The sequence below is a fragment of the Phoenix dactylifera genome, chromosome 3 (assembly GCF_051530095.1).
Source record: "Phoenix dactylifera cultivar Ajwa chromosome 3, Ajwa_hap1_PhDact_Kaust_v1.1, whole genome shotgun sequence".
NCBI lineage: Eukaryota > Viridiplantae > Streptophyta > Magnoliopsida > Arecales > Arecaceae > Phoenix > Phoenix dactylifera.
In genome coordinates, this window is record NC_143192.1 from 48601029 (window position 1) to 48620028 (window position 19000).

General features: G+C 37.7%; 1 protein-coding gene across 1 annotated transcript; it reads right to left on the bottom strand.

Moving 5' to 3' along the window:
- Positions 1–7537: 7537 nt before the first annotated feature.
- Positions 7538–17068, bottom strand: LOC103710778 (phospho-2-dehydro-3-deoxyheptonate aldolase 2, chloroplastic-like). The gene is made up of 5 exons (XM_008796661.6): positions 16211–17068; positions 10456–10733; positions 9613–9889; positions 8324–8569; positions 7538–8219 (listed from the first exon to the last, which is right to left on the bottom strand). Exons 1-5 carry the CDS (start codon positions 16709–16711, stop codon positions 7935–7937), a joined length of 1587 nt encoding a protein of 528 aa, XP_008794883.3. The 5' UTR covers positions 16712–17068; the 3' UTR covers positions 7538–7934.
- Between the last annotated feature and the right edge of the window lie 1932 nt (positions 17069–19000).

Below are 19000 nucleotides of genomic sequence, written 5' to 3' on the forward strand. Positions count from 1 at the left end.
AGGTCGTCGGCACCAGCTGATCCTTATCTTGCGCATTGCACCGTCCGCCCCTTTCGTCGCAATGGTTGTCTCCATCACCACACAAGTCAAAAGCCACCATCTCCTCCATGCGAATCAAAGCCAAATATTTTAGCAACCCGGATGGGCTTCGACTCCTTTCTGTGATATGTATGTATAATCCATCCTCGCATAACATAATCCTTTACAACATGCTCTCATACTTATCCACCCAATTCCTCCCCCATCTTTTATAGCCTGATCACTTGGTACCCACTAGAATAATAGAATCAATGAAGAAGGGCCCAAGTTAAGCCATGTGTCACACCCTCCATGCATCCACGAGATGCTCGAATCGACCACGTGTGGCTTCCATGCATCAGACAGCTCGCTTGACGTACTGTGCCTGGTACTAATTAAGAGAGTCAACATATTGAGGAGTGAAAAGGGCTCCATTGCTGATTCTGTGCAGCATAGGTGCTAATCATGATGGGTTGAGTACAAGAGCAATCATGAGTCTCAAGATGGTGAAGCGAAGATCATGATTCATTCGTCAAAATTATGAGCTTTAGTCGTAGTATAACTTCCTCGCTTATGGTTTTTCCAAGAAGGACACTTGCATTTTGATAATTTTGGTGAAGGATATCAGTAGTTGAACTCTTCAAGCATTGGCTAGCTAGCTGTTTGCCGCCTGGCTTAACGTACGCTAGTGACGCACTTGGTGGGGCTCTTAATTAATGGCTTTCCAGTCTGGCCTAATGTGTGCATGCTACTTCCTGAGGGAATTCAAATCCGCTGGAGATATCTAGCTAGCCTTCAACGAGGGAATATGGAATCATGCTTTCCGCCAGGTACGAATGGAAAGGACTTATGAATAGGTATCATTGGGTGAGATAAAGAAGGATATCACTTGCTCAGAAGAAAAGGAAAGCAAAGGGCAGTGGAAGTAGATTCTCTTGGTTATGATTGGTTGAGGATGCATTAGTGTGGGTCATTTGATTATCAAAAAGCAGGCCATTGGATTCGAATTGACTCCCCTTCCTCTCATCTTCCATCCAAGAGGTTACCTCAATATCTATAGCATCAGGTGTCTTTTCCTAGTCTATGAGATTGCTTTATGGGAGAAATGAAAGTATAGTAACCAAAAGTGATCAATGGAAAGAGAGGCTTAAGAGGAACAAAAAAAAAAAAAAACAAACAAAAGCTCTCATGGTTGCTGGCAAGAACAAAGTTGCTCCTAGGAAATCAAGAGAGACCTAGATATGGTTTCCCTGCACCTTTTAACCGAGTGGCCACCACTCACAAAGTCGCAAGATTTCACATTGGCCAGTGGCCACACCCACTCAACCACAAGGTAAAGTCTGCTTTCTTTTCTTCTTTCTGTTCTGGCACATCTAATCAAGTCAAATCGAAAACTTTTTTCAGTCTTAGTGTGCTTCCGATGTATGCGAGCGAATTGATGAATAAACTATACTCTCAACGTCGACGTGCATGTTGGACGGTTTGCATGCGTTCTTCGCTGTTGGCGACCACGCTTCTTTTGAGCATTCTTTAGCTTTATCCTTTATATTTGTTGAGCAATTATGCGTCACCCACAACTTTCATAAGTGGTTTACGTGCATGCTGACAAGGAAAAATGTGATTGGAAATAGCTCTGAAAATTAAAGAACCACTTCCAATCATGAGCTGCCACATAATTAGCATGTCTATGCATGTTTGTACAAGATCACTCCTTGTTGAATTAATTAATTTATTGTATCAGCAAATTAACCTTTAACAGAGGAACCAACAGTATCTTTTCTTAACGTAGATCCTTTCTCAGCCGGGGTCGGATGAACAGTTTTTGGACAATTCGCGATGCCTGAGGTTGGAATTTTGTCTCTATTTTCACTGAATCAAATATTTGAAAATAGAGACTAAATTACGATTAAAACTTCATCCTGGACTTACCATATTCTGCCAGTTAACACACTACATGCTTCTGATGGTGACTATTTTGTTCTCTCACTTGCAAAAGGAGGTAGACTTCTTCGTCTACATGGATAAAGGTGGAACTTGGCTCCTTGAAACTTTGCAAAAGTGGAGAACGAATCTACAACCAATGCACTTGCATGCGTGCATAGAACTCAACACAGCCAGGAGGCAATGGACTATCTTATTCTAATACTTTATGAGCTCAATTGCATATGCTGTAATATTATAATATTATTTTGTTTCGCTATTATGGAGGAATCCTATGTAAGAACAGTGACTCGTATAATTTATCGTATCTTTCGTTTACTATCTTGATGTACTTGTAACTTGTTACCGGCTATTAAATACATTTTCGTGTTCTACATTAGCATATTTTCGTGTTTTGAGGAGTTATTTTTGTCATACTCTTACTACCTCGAGGAGTTCATCTCATGAGCCCTTCAGCAGCTGAAAGTGGCCACCATTTCATTCGGGCAATGAAATTCAGCAAAAAAGATGGGATGATGAATGAAAGAAGATAGGCGATTATAGTTCATATTTCCTCCCCATCTTCGTTTGAGTTCAACCTTACATGAATATAGTTGAAGGTCACATGTTAGGTTTAGTCCGACATCAGGAAAAAAAAAAGAAAAGTGCGCCAAGAAAGAAAATTGATATCCATGATTAATTTTAAAGCCTAATGTATTTAAGTTGAACTTGTTTAAGCTCTCCTGAATTCATGTTGTTCAAACCTAAAAGGTGTCTGAAACTCATATTTTTCACATCTTGTACTTGATCCAACATATCAAGCTAGGTTTGGGTTGTGCTGGCCGAACCCCAACCAAATAACTTCTTTGGTCTTTATTTTTTCTTATAAACCAAAATAACTGATCGATCTATTTGATTAAATCAGTACATGGTGCCTAAATTTTTAATCTGAAACTGTCTTTTGACTGCTAATAAGCCTATTTGAGGCCTGGAAAAATCTGGTCTACTTTGGAAGTACAAGATGTCTACCAACTTCCTGCTCTATCTTCTCATTCCATTACAAGCATTCTAGGCCCCGTGCATAGTTTGAGTGATTTCTGGTGCAAACCTTGGGCTCCCAATGGAATTCTAATCCAACACCAATATCCAGCAAGAGACAGAACCCATGTACGGCATTCAAATCAAAACACACTGTAACTACATGTCGAGCTGGGATAGCAAGAAACCCTCCAAATTAATAGACCTCATAGCAAAGAATTTAGAAGTATTGCATTAGCAAGAAGGGCATTTACTTATTTAAACTTTTCAACTAAGAGCACTAGGACTGAAGATAGAGGAGGAAAGGAAAGTGGGATGCCTCAAAAAATCACATTGCTTTGTCTTGCTTGAGGTAGAACAACATATCATTGGAGTACTGCTTGGTGCTCTGAGCAACTAAAGTGCTTACACTATGATTAAGATATATAACACTCGGCGGTAAAGTTACATGATCAGTAGCTTTAATTAATACTGCTTTCATGGTCTGAAATCGACCAAAAGTGGTCATTCTGAAATGGTTTCATGCCCCTTTTGAGGCCGATAAGTCATAAATGACAAAAAGCGAAAAGCCAGCTAGATTGCAGACCAGATCATGGGCTTCAATGGATTTGTTTTCTGATTCAGCAAAAGGCAATGGTCATGAAGACTAGCATTGTTAATAAAATGATGGCCTGCCATTACAGAAAAGAAGCCTATAATTGCCCCAACCAGTCACAAGCATGTTGATTAAGAAGCGATCTAATGGCTCACATGCTACCAAAAGGCTTGAATAAAGCCTTCACAAGGCATTTGGGTGTCAGTCAATGGTGCTTAATTTCTCTGACTTCCTACGATTATAATGCGCAACGATGAATGCTCTTCAAATTTAGGTTCGATAGAATTATTCAATTTAGTGGACAGATGCTCAAGCTATCGAAGAAAAAATCAAAATGGCTTCCTAGAGGATCCTCAAAATAATTAGAAGCGCATTATGTCCCGATGATGTCATTGAACACATCCAGTGCTTCTTAAGATAGAAAGAATCAACAATATTGTAATGAGAAGCTTTTTCTTCGTCTTTGGACTACTCCGCCATGAAGAGTTCATTAATATCTCAATGCAATAGGTAGGTTGGATAATCACACAGAATTGTTCGAGTACTTCATCCAAGCAATTCAACAATTTTTTAGTACATTCTCCGATTTTTTTTTAATAGTTTGGAAACTTTGGTTATATGCTTCTCATCACTGCAATATGTTCCCATTTACATTATCAATATTCAATTAATTTTCATGAAAATAAACCTGAATCTGCATGTATATTGCTAATTCCTTTGGCGCATACGGATAAGATCCTGCAGGGGGGTATCACAAGTATGATATAACTTTCCAGTTATAGAGTGCATTTATACACTTATTCCAATTCTCTCTCTGTAATTCTTTCAATATTGGTGGAGAGAATGGTTATAGGTTGTCATCACTGCCTTGGCTCTCACATCCACATTCTTTCCTGTGGAGAGAGAGAGAGAGAGAGAGAGAGAGAGAGAGAGAGAGAGAGAGGAAAAACTCAGGCATCCTACACAACTATGCTAAGTTGGTGATTGGAGTACAAGGGGCCATAGGAATTGAAGGAGAGGCTATGAGAGGTTTCCCCAGTCAAAGACTCAAAAGCATGAGCTTAAATATTCAAAAAACAAAGGAGAAAAATTTCTTTCTAACATGACCGTCGCATTTATTAAGTTCATAAAGATAATAGGAATATTTTCTTAGGATGCTACAAGCGCAAGATGCACCATAGGGGGTTCATGGCTAAAGGATAGGTTTCTTATGGGAACCTCAGAACCTCCTCAAAGCCACTAATGATGGCTTTGAATAAAGTTGGATGAGCTTTAGCAATAAACTTTGGGTTTTAGAATGATTTAGAGTGCAGAGGGAGCACATTGGCCGGCAACCAACCACAGAGGGCGAGAGAGGGGAAGGATCCTTGGAGTGGGCCGGCGGTGCTCTTTCCACTGGTAGTAGTATCAAGTGCTTCAACATCGTGGCCTGGATTCACATTATCAGAGAGAGAGAGAGAGAGAGAGAGAGAGAGAGAGAGAGAGAGAGAGAGAGAGAGAGAACTCAACTAAGCCTAAATCTCAAGCTCAACTAAGCTACCTTTAGATTCAATTGCCTGCTCACCGGTTCTCAGACTAAAATCCTGCAAATTGAAGGCCAAATGAAAGTGCATTTCAAACTCTATCTTTGCTCATGTAGCATCTCAGATGGTGTACATTATTTGAGAGCCCCCACCCTCAAGCTTCCTCAACTTGATGAATGTGTTTTGAATGGTTGCAGAAGGGGTGGTGCTGGTTTCATGATCAAAGGCTCAAACTCTAGAGTGGTGGTAGTTGGAGGAAGCCCGATCTTTGATATCTCGGTCCTTAAGGTGGAGCTGAGGGCAGCTTGGGCTGACTTTTGTAATGCTCGGCATGTGCTGCTGTCTAGTACCATCTTGCTCGAAGGTGACTCGGCCACTATGATCAACTGGATCTGGAAGTGTCCTGGCGTAGCTGGGGGACAGCACCCCTTACTTCGGGATATCTGGGGTGTAGCTAGTGGTGCTATTATCTTCAGGGCAAAGTATGTTTATGGGGAGGCCCACAGAGCTGCGGACTGGGTGCCTCCTTTGTGGTAAATCACTTTGGGAGAGTTTTTTAGACCGATGAGGGGAAGCTGCCTCGGGCGCTTCATGACTTTTTATATTTTGATTTTTTTTGGATGTATTCAAGCTAGATTAGCGTGAGTTGTCCGGTGTAAAAAAAAAAAAAGCATTTCATTATGGCCATCATATAAACAATTCTTTTGAAGCTATTGCAATATCATTTTAGTCATGCTATACTTAACTTTGATGCATTAAGTGACCGTATTTATTCACCATTGGACAGGGAATAATAGAAAAGAGAGAAGCCATTATGAAGGGCATTACAATACACATTTTAATGTTAGTTATTAAAATGATAATATCACTTGACTGAGGATACTAGTTTATCAAGTTCAAGCGGGTGAAGTTCTTGCAATTGGTATGTAACCAAGTGAATGGGATCAAATCCCACTGGGATCAGAAACGTTCACATAAGTTTAGGGACATTAAACCTCATGAGGGATGTGCCACAACATAGTCCTTCAACTAGTAAATTGGGCTTAGCTTACAATAAATTTTCTTATTATCATTTCTCTTCCTACTTGATACTTCATGTTTATCAGTTGCAAGCATAATCTCAGGTTAAAAATGTTGCAAGGCCAAGTTCAGGCCAGGTCTCAAAGTCAGCACCAACTAGGCTCAAGTGAGTTCAACCTACAGTTAGAGTTTTGCTGGGTTGGGTCACACCTAAAATTACAATATTGTACTCTACCCCCTAAAAAAGAGATTTAAGAATATTAATTCTACTCTACAAGTGGGGAAAAAAAAAGAGAAGAGATTTTACAACATTGCACTCTCCAAACTCCAATCATTGTTTCGCTTATTTGTTTGCTTATGTTGCTTGTTGATCTTGTTTTTGACTCTTTTGCCTAAAGCACTTCCACTTAGCCCAAAAGCATTCAGATGTCCTTTTCTTCAAGCAATTTTTTTTCCTTCCTGAACTACTTTTCTTCCTGTCCATCTCTTCAATCTTCCTTTCATTTAATACCAAGATTACCTTTTCTCGATTATCTTAGGAAATTAATACCAAGATTACCTTTTCCCTCACCAACCTCCCATCACTAACCAAAATCCTGTATTATTGATTGATGCTTCATCTCAGCTAACAGAAGATGCAGAGGATCCAGGGTAAGCTTTAGTTTGGCTTTTTTCCCCCCCATTAAAATTTTCGCAATTCTCAAATCATGTTATTTATCCTACCGCACTTCGTATCATTCATGAATGTTTTAATTTCTTCTTTTGGTTTGCTTAGCAGGCAGGGATGTATCAGAACAAGATGGCGCCCTTGAAGAAAATGCGAATGAAGTGACTTCTAACGTTCTATTTTCAAACCACCCTCGGGAGGATTCGCGCAAGCATGTTGCGCGGATATATGTTTTCTTATACTTCTGACGTGCGACGAAGTGTCTTTTTTGTGTCTCAATAGGATCTTTTAACTTCAGCTTTTTCTCAAATTCTGACGTATAAACTTAAGGAAAACATTTTGGCATAATCCTTCTTGGAAAGCTTGAATTGCTTTAACTATTTTCTAGTGGTGGTGATAGTTCTAGTTCCTCAAAAAACAGCATATATAGCTCATGCTGTGCACACGAGGGAAATAACAGTGGGTTGGATTGATGAAGCACCAATTACCATCTAACAATTAGCCCACTTGGATGGACAACATTCAGGCTTCAAAATTCTGATTGTCGGAACCCTCTACTCAAAAGCAGGACTCCATCTAACAGTGAGTTTTTCTCGGTTCTCTTTTCCCCCATTTCCTCTACTAGGCTTCCCTGCCACATTTACTAAATTTCTTCTTCTCTCTCGTATTTTCTATTCCATTTCTTTTCTCTGTTTTCTTTCTTCTCTCTTCTTTTTTTGCTGCTGCAAGGGAATCAATGATCAACGAAATATGTGATGCAGACAACATCCTACTTCAATACTACAGTAGGCTCAAAAGCCTCAATACAGGCATTGTTCCACGACTGTACAGCCCTACCGTTGGATTTTATAAATAGAATTGCACAGCATTTGTGAGATCAGTGCAGGTCCTATCGTAATCAGACCAAACCAAATGCTAGCAATGTCAGAGCAACAGAACAACTTGCTCTATTTTACAGCTTCTACACCCAAAAACTGGCAACTCGAGCAAACACAGAAATCAAATCTGTCCCTCAGATTTCGACAGAGAAGTCTTTTACCAGAAGAAAAGATGCGATATGTAGCACGAACAGACTGGCTCTAACTGTTTGGTCTTCAAACCGAGATGCAGCGAAAAAAGGAATTAAACAACATGGCAGGCTGTGCTTGCTTTTCTACATAACAGCAGATTGGGGCTGTTCATTGAAAACCCACTTACTCCATGACCTAATCCTTCTTTTCCTCAGCCTTTCGGCAATGGCAAAAGCCAACTCTAGAGACTGCGAAGCGTTGAGCCTGGGATCACAGTGTGTGTGGTATCGAGAGCTCAAGTCATCAAAGGTCACCACCTTGGATCCACCAATGCACTCTGTAACATTCTGCCCTGTCATTTCCAAGTGAACCCCTCCTGGGTGGCTTCCCTCTTGTTCATGAACATCGAAGAAGGCCCTTAGTTCGGACTGGCAATAGAAACAGCAATACGCATCATGTTAGTCCAGTTTCAGAATTCCTGCATACAATCCAAATACTCAGAATAAGTAGGTCTAGTTGAGCTTGTTCTTACTCTGATCGCATCAAATGCACGTGTTTTCAAGCCACACGGAGCCTTCATGGTGTTTCCATGCATCGGGTCGCTCACCCAAGTAACTATCAGTCCAGCTTGGCGCACAGCTCTAATCAGCTGAAAAAGCTTCACGCGCATGTTCTCAGCACCCATTCTTGTGATTATGGTCAGCCTTCCTGGCTTGTTATGAGGATTTAAAATCTCACACAATTTCACAAGCTCTGACGGATCCATTTTGTCACTCACCTATGTGACATGTAATTCAATGTCAGAAGCTCAAAAATCAAAATTCGTACAAAGTATTGTAAAAATATATTTCTGCAATTGTACCAAAATATATTTATTTCTGCAATACTAAATGCTAACCTGTAGTAGCAATAACAAGAACATGCAATTATTAACAGAAGCCAGAACGTGCATTATAGATAAGAAAAAAAGCACTTGCTTGCTTGTTGATCTATTGACGCCTAAAAATTAATATGGGCATCTCAAATTAATAAACCTACAGGATTATAAGAATTTACTGTACCATCTTGTTGGTTACATTAACCTTCGGTCTAGTCTCAGAGGCAAAATTTACATACTACCACTGCATAACTTCAAATAAAGGATATCTTGAAGTTGAACTGCTTTGGAGTATTATCCTAATTGTTCAATTCCAAAAATAACCCTCAACAGGTTAGTCCATTAAAAAGTCAAAAAATATTCTTATAATAACCCTAATTGATTTCTCTCTTAAAAGGCTTAAAGTATGTAAATTTCTATAGAAGAAAAGATTTGAACATCACTGGATTTCTCTCTTCAGAGACTTGAGCTATATTTTTCCCAATTTTTTGGTCCCCAAAGAAGAATAACCCTCATCAGTCCTATACCAATACTAATTGATTTCTCTCTTAAAAGGGATTGAAATACGTTAACTTCTATAGAAGAAGCAAATCTAACATTGCTAGACTTTGAGCATAAGAAAAGGAGTAGAGATTGTAGGAACAGAAGCACTCGTGCTAACTTCCTAGCAAACAGGTGAGAGAATATTTGATTTAGCAAGAAAGAAATAAGATACTTCTCAACCAAGAGATGAGGTAGGGATATAATGTATTATAAAAAAATAACTATGGGTTAATTATTTTTAGGTCTTTTTAGAACTAAGATTTTAGTTAAATTATCCCGAATCTAAAATCTTTACCAGTATTACGCATCCGCTTGTGCATTTTAGCTAGTAAATGTGAAATCATTTAAACAATATAACACAGTATTTTAAGATCAGAGCAGATTCAAGATATAAAGATCACCTTTATGCCCAAAGGATTGGCAACTCCACGGAGAAATTCAACATGGGCACCATCCAGCTGTCGGGTCCTCTCACCAACCCAAAGCATGTGGGCTGAACAATCATAATATTGTCCGGATGTTGAATCCTCCCTGGTCAATGCCTGCTCGTATGGTAAGTGAAGGCATTCATGCGATGTCCAAAATTCAGTCGTTGTCATTATGGGATGGTCGGCAGTCAGACCGGCAGCCACCATAAATCCAATAGCTTCATCAACCCTCTGTGCAAGCTCCATATACCTGTTCAAAACATCCGTTCAAGAGTTTAACCTCAACTCCAAATTTAAAATGTGCCAAAACAACATACATACATACATAAATACATACATTAATTAATTATACACACACATACATATATATAATCTGTGTGTGCATATGTATATGTGTATCTATCTATCTATCTATATATGTATGTATGTATATGTACATATGTGTGTGTGAGGTTCCTCAAGATACAACGATGCATAATCCATTTGAATTTTTTTTCCTTTTAACTTATTCATTTACCTATTCAAGTTATGTACTCTTAAGGACATGAACGTATCATCCAATATTTATCAATGTCTTAGAGAGGGGGTTGGAAGTGGGGGTGCTGGGGATGGGTTTGTTGAGTGTACAGGAACATAACCATTTGACAGTTAAATTCTAGATGGTCTGGGGGTGTAACAAGGAAATTTTAAGTTTATTAAACCTGCAATTTTATTTTGGACATTCATCTGGAGAGCTCCAAATTCTAAAGCTGAACTTATTTTATTTAAAAAAGGAGAACACAGGAACAGAATGAATAATCCAGAGGAACAAAACACCTGTCTCCTTGTTCGCTGTGCTCTACAAAATCAAGTTTCCATTGTGTGACTCTCTGGATGGATGCATAACCACCAGTAGCAAATGCTCTCAGAAGATTCAGGGTGCCTGCAGACTGGCTATATGCTTGAAGCAACCTTTTTGGATCAGGCTCTCGAGCTTTCTCATCAAAGACATCACTATTGATGTTGTCTCCCTGATAACTAGGAAGCCTCACACCATCTCTGGTTTCAAATGAATCAGATCTGGGTTTAGCAAACTGGCCAGCCATCCTCCCAACCTGGTGCACACGTTCAAAGATAAAAGGACCAGTAAGCAATATATCAAACAGATTGTTACAAAATTCATATCACAGGCAAATTTAGCAATATTGAAAAGAAGGTTGCTTCTGAACACTAGAAGATCTCATTTAAGGATATGATTAGCCGTCATGTAAAATTGTAACTCTTGGAGACGAACAGGATATATCGAGTTGCAATTACAGCTGACCAACTATTCTTTAATTACAACACTAAAAAATAAGAATAAAGTAGCATAAGAACTAGCAATGTAGCCAAGTGAAAAGTCACCAACTCTGAACTAACAAACCTGAAGTAATAGATTGAGGATAGGAAATGCTTCAATACAGTAAATAACAAGCGAATCATGGGTAAACTACAACATCAATCAACCTGCCTATCTGATTAATCTGACATTTGTGATATGTGATAGACTTGCTCATAAGGTACTCAGGGAGTATGATATAACCCGATAAAGTTGGATGTCTTACGTAGATAAAATTGTCTGACTAATCAGAACTTCCTTGAAATTTTCAACTTTTACCTTACATTTGGTTGGGGTCATGAAGGGGAGGATCGATGGTGCTGGAAGCATGGATGAAAAGGAGGGAGTGCCTCCATCCACCGTTTGGTTCAAAAAATTCTTAAGAAGGATGGTGAAAAGAAGGGATTGCCCATCCATCTTGGCTCATCAATTTGCATCCTCCCAAGGGATTGCCCATCCATCTTGGCTCATCAATTTGCATCCTCCCAACTTGGGAGCATGCAAGGAAAGACGGATGGAGTATGTGAGAGGTGGATTCTATGTTGACAAAATTATTCATTAATTTTTTGACTAAAGACGAGATCCACACTGCACCTTTTTTATCAAAAGGGAGTTTAGTAAAAACATCATACTAATATCATCCATTCTCCCTTTCATTCCTCTTATACCAAACAGAGGAAGAAATCATTCCCATCCATCCTTTTATGTTTCACCAAACATATGGGAGGATGGATGGATACCTCAACCAGCCTTCCTCCTTTATCCATCCTTTGTATCAAACAGAGGGTTACACCAATATCACTGTTCACCTCATTACATCAAACATTGATCATTTAGCTGCAGATTAAAGGGCTTTTTGGTTGTTAGGTTTTACTAAAATGGAATTATAGCACCTAATAAATGTTTTGTTAAAGTATTTTCCTACTTGCTTTTCATAAAACTTATTTTGTAAGAACTTGAGGGTTATAAAACTTGAAAATAAGTTTTCAAAAAAAGAAAAAGCCTCGATCTGCTTCTACAAAAATTGTTTTATAGAAAATTATCTTTTCACTTACCTATATTTGCATGAATACTTTTCTAAAAATTCGAATTTGCGTAAATACCTTCTTAAAATTTATATTTATTTCTGTATCCTTATAAAATACTGTTTTTGCACAAATGCCCTGAATATAACGATTCTTCTAACACCGTTAATAAAATCATATTTATTTTAATTACAAATTTGTCCTTGCGGTCGCATTCTTTCTTCCCTGTTATCACATGATCGCGATCGGGATCCCGCTTGCAATCCCGATTGCGAGCAAGATCCCGCTCGTGATCAGGATCGCGATCCCGCCTGCTCGTCATCGCCTTCTTTCCTGTAATGCCTTGTGATCCCCTAAAACAGGACAGTAAAAAAAAATCCTCACTACCTTTCAGTGCCATCTTGCCCTCTCTTTCCTCTTGTTGATGTCTACTATTTTTCTCCTATTAAACTAGACCAAAAGAATGAAAACTTTAGTTGGAGAAGATAATGCCTACCCACAATCTTGATTGGTATATGATCACTTTTACACCTATCCCAACTTTTACACCTTTTTTGCTTTCGAGTTATTTAGATCACTTTTAGTATTATTACTAAACATAATTTATTGGTTGATATAGAGTTAATTCTCATGCTTAATTTTCTTTTTATTTTTTTGCTAATTGCAGATTTGATCGCATGTTTTGCTAGAGCAGTGGAGATTATGTTGGATATGAATCTATTTTTTTCTCTAGCAATGTATTTTGTTCTACAATGATCAAGACGATATTCTTGCAATGAGATAATCTCTATTTGATTGCAAAAATGTGAACAAATTTTTATTTACCGAAAATATTTACTTCTCTACCTTATGTTATGCTTGTTATGCTTGCATTCCAATGTGGCTTTATATTTTTCACTTGTATTGAGATGCAACAATCACTTAACAAAGTCTTCTAACAGGGCTTCCTCTGGGTTGTTGAAATCTATAAAATACAGAACCGAAGAAAAACTACCAATAGCTAAACGCATGGATAGAGCACAAATATCAAATTTCAAGTCTCATCCATAACTATCTTGAACCCATACAATATACGTGGCTGATGCGAATAAACCAAAGCTTCTAGAAAAAGAAAACAAATTGAATGACAAGCCTTTTTTCACTTTCTCCAAAGCATCAACATCCCTTTTTTTTGTGAACATGTCACCTTGCAAAGAGAGTATAAGTTTTTTCCAGAGCTCTTAATCTTTCTTTGACTATTTCAAAACTGTCAATACAAGAGTAGCACTTAAGATCTTGAGATTTATGTTAATTTATGATGTATTAATTCATCCTACTTGTGTAGAAGCATAAATGCATGACTCTAACGGCTAGAACAATAATTAATAAATGCGAAATTCTGAAGGCTATAATATTAACTAATAAATACAGAATTCTGAAGGCTATCACATTAATTAATGTGTCTAAATTCTTTCCATCTACTAAGATTTTTTTTGCAAATATACCCTCCTAAATATGCAAAATTGCATGAATATCCTTGTAAAGTTGCTATCTACTTGTGTATCCTTATAAATATTTCTTTTTGCATATCTACCCAATAAGAATATTATAGTCATTTTAATTTGAAATCGTTAATTTTTTAACGGCGTTAGATCACGTGGGTATATATGAAAAAACAAGGGTTAAAAAAGGGTAGAATAGCAAAACAAGTGTTTTACGAGGGTATACATGCAAAATAGTAATTTTGGGAGGGTATTCATGCAAAATTCGATATTTAGGAAGGTATTCATGCAAAAAACCCTTTCATAAAACTTATTTTGTAAAACCTTGAAGGTTATAAAACTTGAAATAGTTTTTGAAAAAAAAGAAAAAGCCTCAGCCTGCTTCTAAAAAAATTGCTTTACAGAAAATTATCTTTTCACTTACCTGTTTAAATAACCTAAACATCCAAACAGCCATAAATGTGCAAAACTTTGCATTTGATGCATCAAAGTAAATGATGGACTTCTTGTTGGATTGGAACCAGTTCGCTTAAGTTGCAAGAAACATGTATTTCAAATCAATATTATGTGAGTATCTAATCTTTCAATCAAGAGTAGTGCATCAACGTATCAACACATCCAATGCATAAAAGTGTTCCAATGCATAAAACTGTTGTCTTTGAACTATCTGAAAGAAAAATGAAAAAAGAAAACAACATAGTATCGAACTATGCTTGACTTAGAAAAGCTATTTTGAGTTTTGCAGTCAAAAAAAGAAAGAGATCTTCTGACTAGACTAATTTAACAAAAAGCAAAATGCATAATAAATATTACAGGCAAACAACATCTCTTTTTTATTTTGTAGTCAACTGGCCACTGATCTAATGTCTACAAAACAACGAACAAAAAAGTAACAGTAAATTTTCCAAAAGGACTGCAACTAAGTCGCTTCCTTTGTCCAGTTTCATAGAAGGATTATGCAAAAAGTTATAAGTGTGATGCATTCTATAGTACTTATCTTACAACTCTTTACATGGGGTGTAGGATTTGAAGATCAATTATTTTCTTAATAAATAAAGAACAGTTATTTGAATAGGAGTCACCACAAAAGGTCCTAAGTCTATAATCACCTACAATTTATAATCAAATACAAATGTAGAGTAAATTTAGGATGAAATTAGTTTCTAATACAGAAAAAAATTTACTACTCTTGCACAATCTTGATTAACACACATGCAATTTGTTAATAACAGTACTCCAACATTTTTTAGCACAAGAGAGAAGAAAAAGCAATCCATGTCCTAAAACAGATATACATTTCTCCCTATCATTTAGTATAAGCTGAATGGTTAAAATCCAATAAAACAAATAAAACATAATACAAGGATAAGCGTTATCATATCCATTTGGGATAGGGCTTTATGGATCTGACCTCACTATTGGTCCAATCCCTGGCTAAGTCATCCGAAATGCTTAGGTCTTTGTCATCCAAATCAATTTTGGCCGTATGGTCTTTGTTTCTAACCCTTTTAACTCAAATCCAAGATCTTCACCAGGGCCACATTTTACCACTTGCAGGCCGAGCCATTCTGTACAGTTTTCTCTTGCTTTATTATCTATCGACATTACTCCTACACTCTTTTTGGAATTACTAACTTCTGTATCATTAATCTTTTAGAGCTTTGCTGAAGAACTGAGGGAAAATAATAAACAGAAACATAAATAAGCATTATAAAACAGAGGGTTTTGCATAAAAGCTGACAATGGTAAGTGGACCTCAACTACAATAACAACTGAATATTTTTTAAAAAATATCAATCCACTTTCATCAAGCTCAACAGAACTGCACACCCATCCAAAGATCATCCACTTTGTCATGTTCATGTCATGCACAAATGACCACTCATAGCATTTTGTTCATAAATCTCTTCCCAGTTTCCATAGTATAACCAGTAAGTCTGAATTAATAAATCTAATGCAAGTTAAAATACAAAATTAAATTTTGTTTCTTTCACAACTTTGAAATGCCTATTTATAGTCTATTAACTTAATGGTGTCAAATTTAATTTGAAAGAAGGATCTTAAAATCAACTAGCCCCAAATTAACTTGGATTTTCTTAGTTCACCTAGAAGTTGAGCATTCATTTTCAGAATAGTGATGCAATAGACTGGAACTGTCTCCAGAGTTGAAATTATTCAAAAATAAGGGGAAAAAAAAAGATCATCACATGTTAACGTTGTAACCAAATGTGTAGCCAGAAAGCTTAAAAGTTTCATTTTTTTTTAAAATCCTGCCTTGAACAACAATAAATATTTAATAGATCGATATAAAGTGGATGGTGTCTTGAAATATAAATCGAACATGTAGTTATGATCATATCCACTTAAACTGATTATACAGAAGAACACTCTTATATCTTTTGCCAACCAAGTAAGTATCTAACTTTCCGACCTAGAATTTATTGCTTTAATATGGTTTTATTTCTACTTTAAAAGTCATACCTTGATGGCCATACTTGCATAAATTTTCTAAACTCCAAAAAACGGTAATATTTGTAAACAAGGACAGACCACCATTTTGTAAGGAAACAACCACTTCTACATAAATTTAACAAGAATACGTTAAAAAATCAAAGAGAGATAAGAACAAGGTACCAAATTAAAGGTACCACCATACGATGTCTCTGTTGTAAAGCATTAGAAGTTAGAACTGGAAAGATAAATCCGACCTTGATGATAGGCATCTGCCCTCCGAATGTCAAGACGACGCCCATCTGCAACAAAACCCTAAGTGTGTCCCTGATGTTGTTGGCGTTGAACTCCTTGAAGCTCTCGGCGCAGTCCCCACCCTGGAGCAGGAATGCCCGCCCAACGGCGGCCTCCGCTAGCCTCTCCTCCAGCTTCCGCGCCTCCCCTGCAAACACCAGAGGGGGGTACGTCTCCAGGTTCCGAAGCACCGTCTCCAGCTCCTCCTGGTTTGGGTAGGTCGGGATTTGGAGCGCCCTCTTCGATTTCCAGCTATCCTTGGCCCAATTCGAAGAAGAAGCAGAAGCAGAAGAAGAAGAAGACCTCGCCTTTCCTCTCAAGGACAGAGACGAAGCGATATGATTCGTTGCGAAAGCTGGGGTTTTGTGGGAGGAGGCGGCGGAGCGGTTCTTGCAGTTGGTGGTGGTGGCCGGGAGGAGGGAGGCGGTGGCGGTGGCGTTGCCGCCAGCGACGAGCGCCGCCATGGGTGGATAGGTTTGCTGGTTTGGGGGTTAGGGTTTTCAAGGAGGATAAAGATGAGGAGGATGTCGCGTCGACGGGGCCGTCGTCTGTTTCGTCAGGTGGTCTTCGCCGCCGCTCGGGGATCCCGTCCCCGCCCGGTGAGGAGGTGAGAACACGTGGGCTTTGGTTGTTTGGGGAAAGAAGAGGCGGACACGTTGGGCAAAAGAGACAGGCGTCGGCTCTTCACGCGCGAAACGCCTTGATTGCGCCACGAGCGAACTGAAAAACTTTGATGATTTCTACACCGGGCGCGTGCACAACAAAATTGGATCTTTTATGGGGTGTTACGTCCTTTTGCGTTTTTTGCCCCTTTTTTGGGTGATAGAACGGGGTGCTTTGGCCCCATTTGAAAGAGCCGTTCGCAGTAAAGCTGTTGGCAATAAAACTATATAAAATAAAATTTTTATAAAAAAATATTTAATATTTAGTAACTATATTTCTAAAATATTGTGGCACTAACATGTATTTGATAAGTAAACTAAGAAAGTACTCTTGTATCACAAAATTACTATAAAGAACATTGCATAGTATTATATAACAGAGCATAATAAAATATAACATATATTAATACATAATATATAATATAGTATAATATTACTATAATGTAAAATAGTATTATTATAATATAGTAATATGATATTGTATAGCATAGCATAATAGTAATCTAATTATTAAAATAAATTAATTTTTCATAATATAATATAATATTAAATTATTTAACATAACACATTAATATATTATTATATAATATAATATATATTATATTTATAGTATAATATAATAATAAAGATATAAAATATTATAATTATTAGTGTAAATTATTTTTTTACCCTTCTAATGACTATTTATCTCTCTAACAAATTTTCTAGCTAGATGATAAAATTGGTTAAATAATTACTAATATTTTTATTTATTTATTATTTTATTTCATTGAAATATATTTATTTATTATCTTATTTATTTATTTATTTATTCGTTCATTTATATACATATTTATTTATGCATTTATTTATTTATTTATTTATTTTTTTCCTTTTTTTTCCCTTTGTTCTTTTTCATTCCTTTTCTTTTTTTTTTTTTTTACTTTTCTTTTTTCGTCTCTTCTTCTCCTTCCTTCCTTTTTTTTTTCTCATTTCTTTTCATCCCACGAGGCCAGCGGCACCGGAAGGGGGCCGGGACGGCGGGCCGCAGCGGCCGCGGGATGGGGAGGCGGCGGCCATGGCTGCCCCTTCCTTTTTTTTTTGTTTGTTTTACCTCCTACCGCCCGGCAGCTGTGATGGGTTGCAGCGGCAAGCCGAACATCGGTGCCGGCTTGCCGGAGCGACAGGCCACAGCAGCGGCCGGAAAGGCGGCCACGGGTGGCGTGGGCAGCTACGGGCTGCTTCCCCAAAAAAAAAAAAACAGGAGCAGCGGCGTTGAGAAGAAAGAGATAGAGAGGGAGAGAGAGAGGGAACAGTGAGGGAGAGGAAGAGGCGTGGGATGCGTTTTCGGAAAGTTTCAAAATGGAACTTTTTGCATATAGCTGTTTTCAGCTTTATCGGAAAGCTATAATAGCTTTTCAAAATTTTTACCAAACACCCTTTTTCATCCAAAAGTACTTTTGGAGGACCAAAAAGTGCTTTTTGGTCCTCCAAAAGCTCCCCTAAATAGAGCCTAATTTGTCTACAGGCCTGGCCACGGACAAGGCCAAAAAAAAAAAAAGAAAAAAAAAGAAGCAAACAAGTGAATTCCATTCCAGATTTCGCAGGTAAGCGTGCAAGGCCTAATGGGCGCGTTGCCGCTGCTGCTGCACGAGGAGTTGCAAAGGCGAACGTAGGTACAGCAAAAAAATATCTATATATGCAATAAATAATAATTTTAAAAAATTAAAATCTGAAAAAATTCAAAAATTTGAAAGAACAGAAGCCACAGGCAAATGCGCATCCAAGCTTGGAACAACCGGACATCAAAAAATACAAGCATATTTATAAAAAAACATAGAACTATTAAGGATAAATAATTAAAAAAGGCATACGATTATAAAAATTATAAGAAGAAAAGGCCATACGATTACGGAAAAGTTCCGATAAGGTATCCTCTCCTTGTTTGTTTATTTGCCAATTCTCTGGTCCGGCTGAAGAAGAGGTTGACGGCAGCAGTCTGCTGCCTGTTCTGAGTTGCTGAAGGCATGGTTGTTTCGCAAATCGCTCCATCCAAATTGTCCACAGAGATCCAGCCTTTCAAACGATAGAGCGTTTTGCAGCATAGAGCCG

What these genes read in the sequence shown, in the direction of transcription:
- LOC103710778 (XM_008796661.6), bottom strand. Translation starts at nt 16,711, where the DNA reads ATGGCGGCGCTCGTCGCTGGCGGCAACGCCACCGCCACCGCCTCCCTC. An exon ending in CACAGCGAACAAGGAGACAG is followed by an intron (nt 9,890 to 10,455) that starts GTGTTTTGTTCC and finishes TGTTTTGAACAG; the next exon opens with GTATATGGAGCTTGCACAGA. An exon ending in GTGCATTTGATGCGATCAGA is followed by an intron (nt 8,220 to 8,323) that starts GTAAGAACAAGC and finishes TTCTATTGCCAG; the next exon opens with TCCGAACTAAGGGCCTTCTT.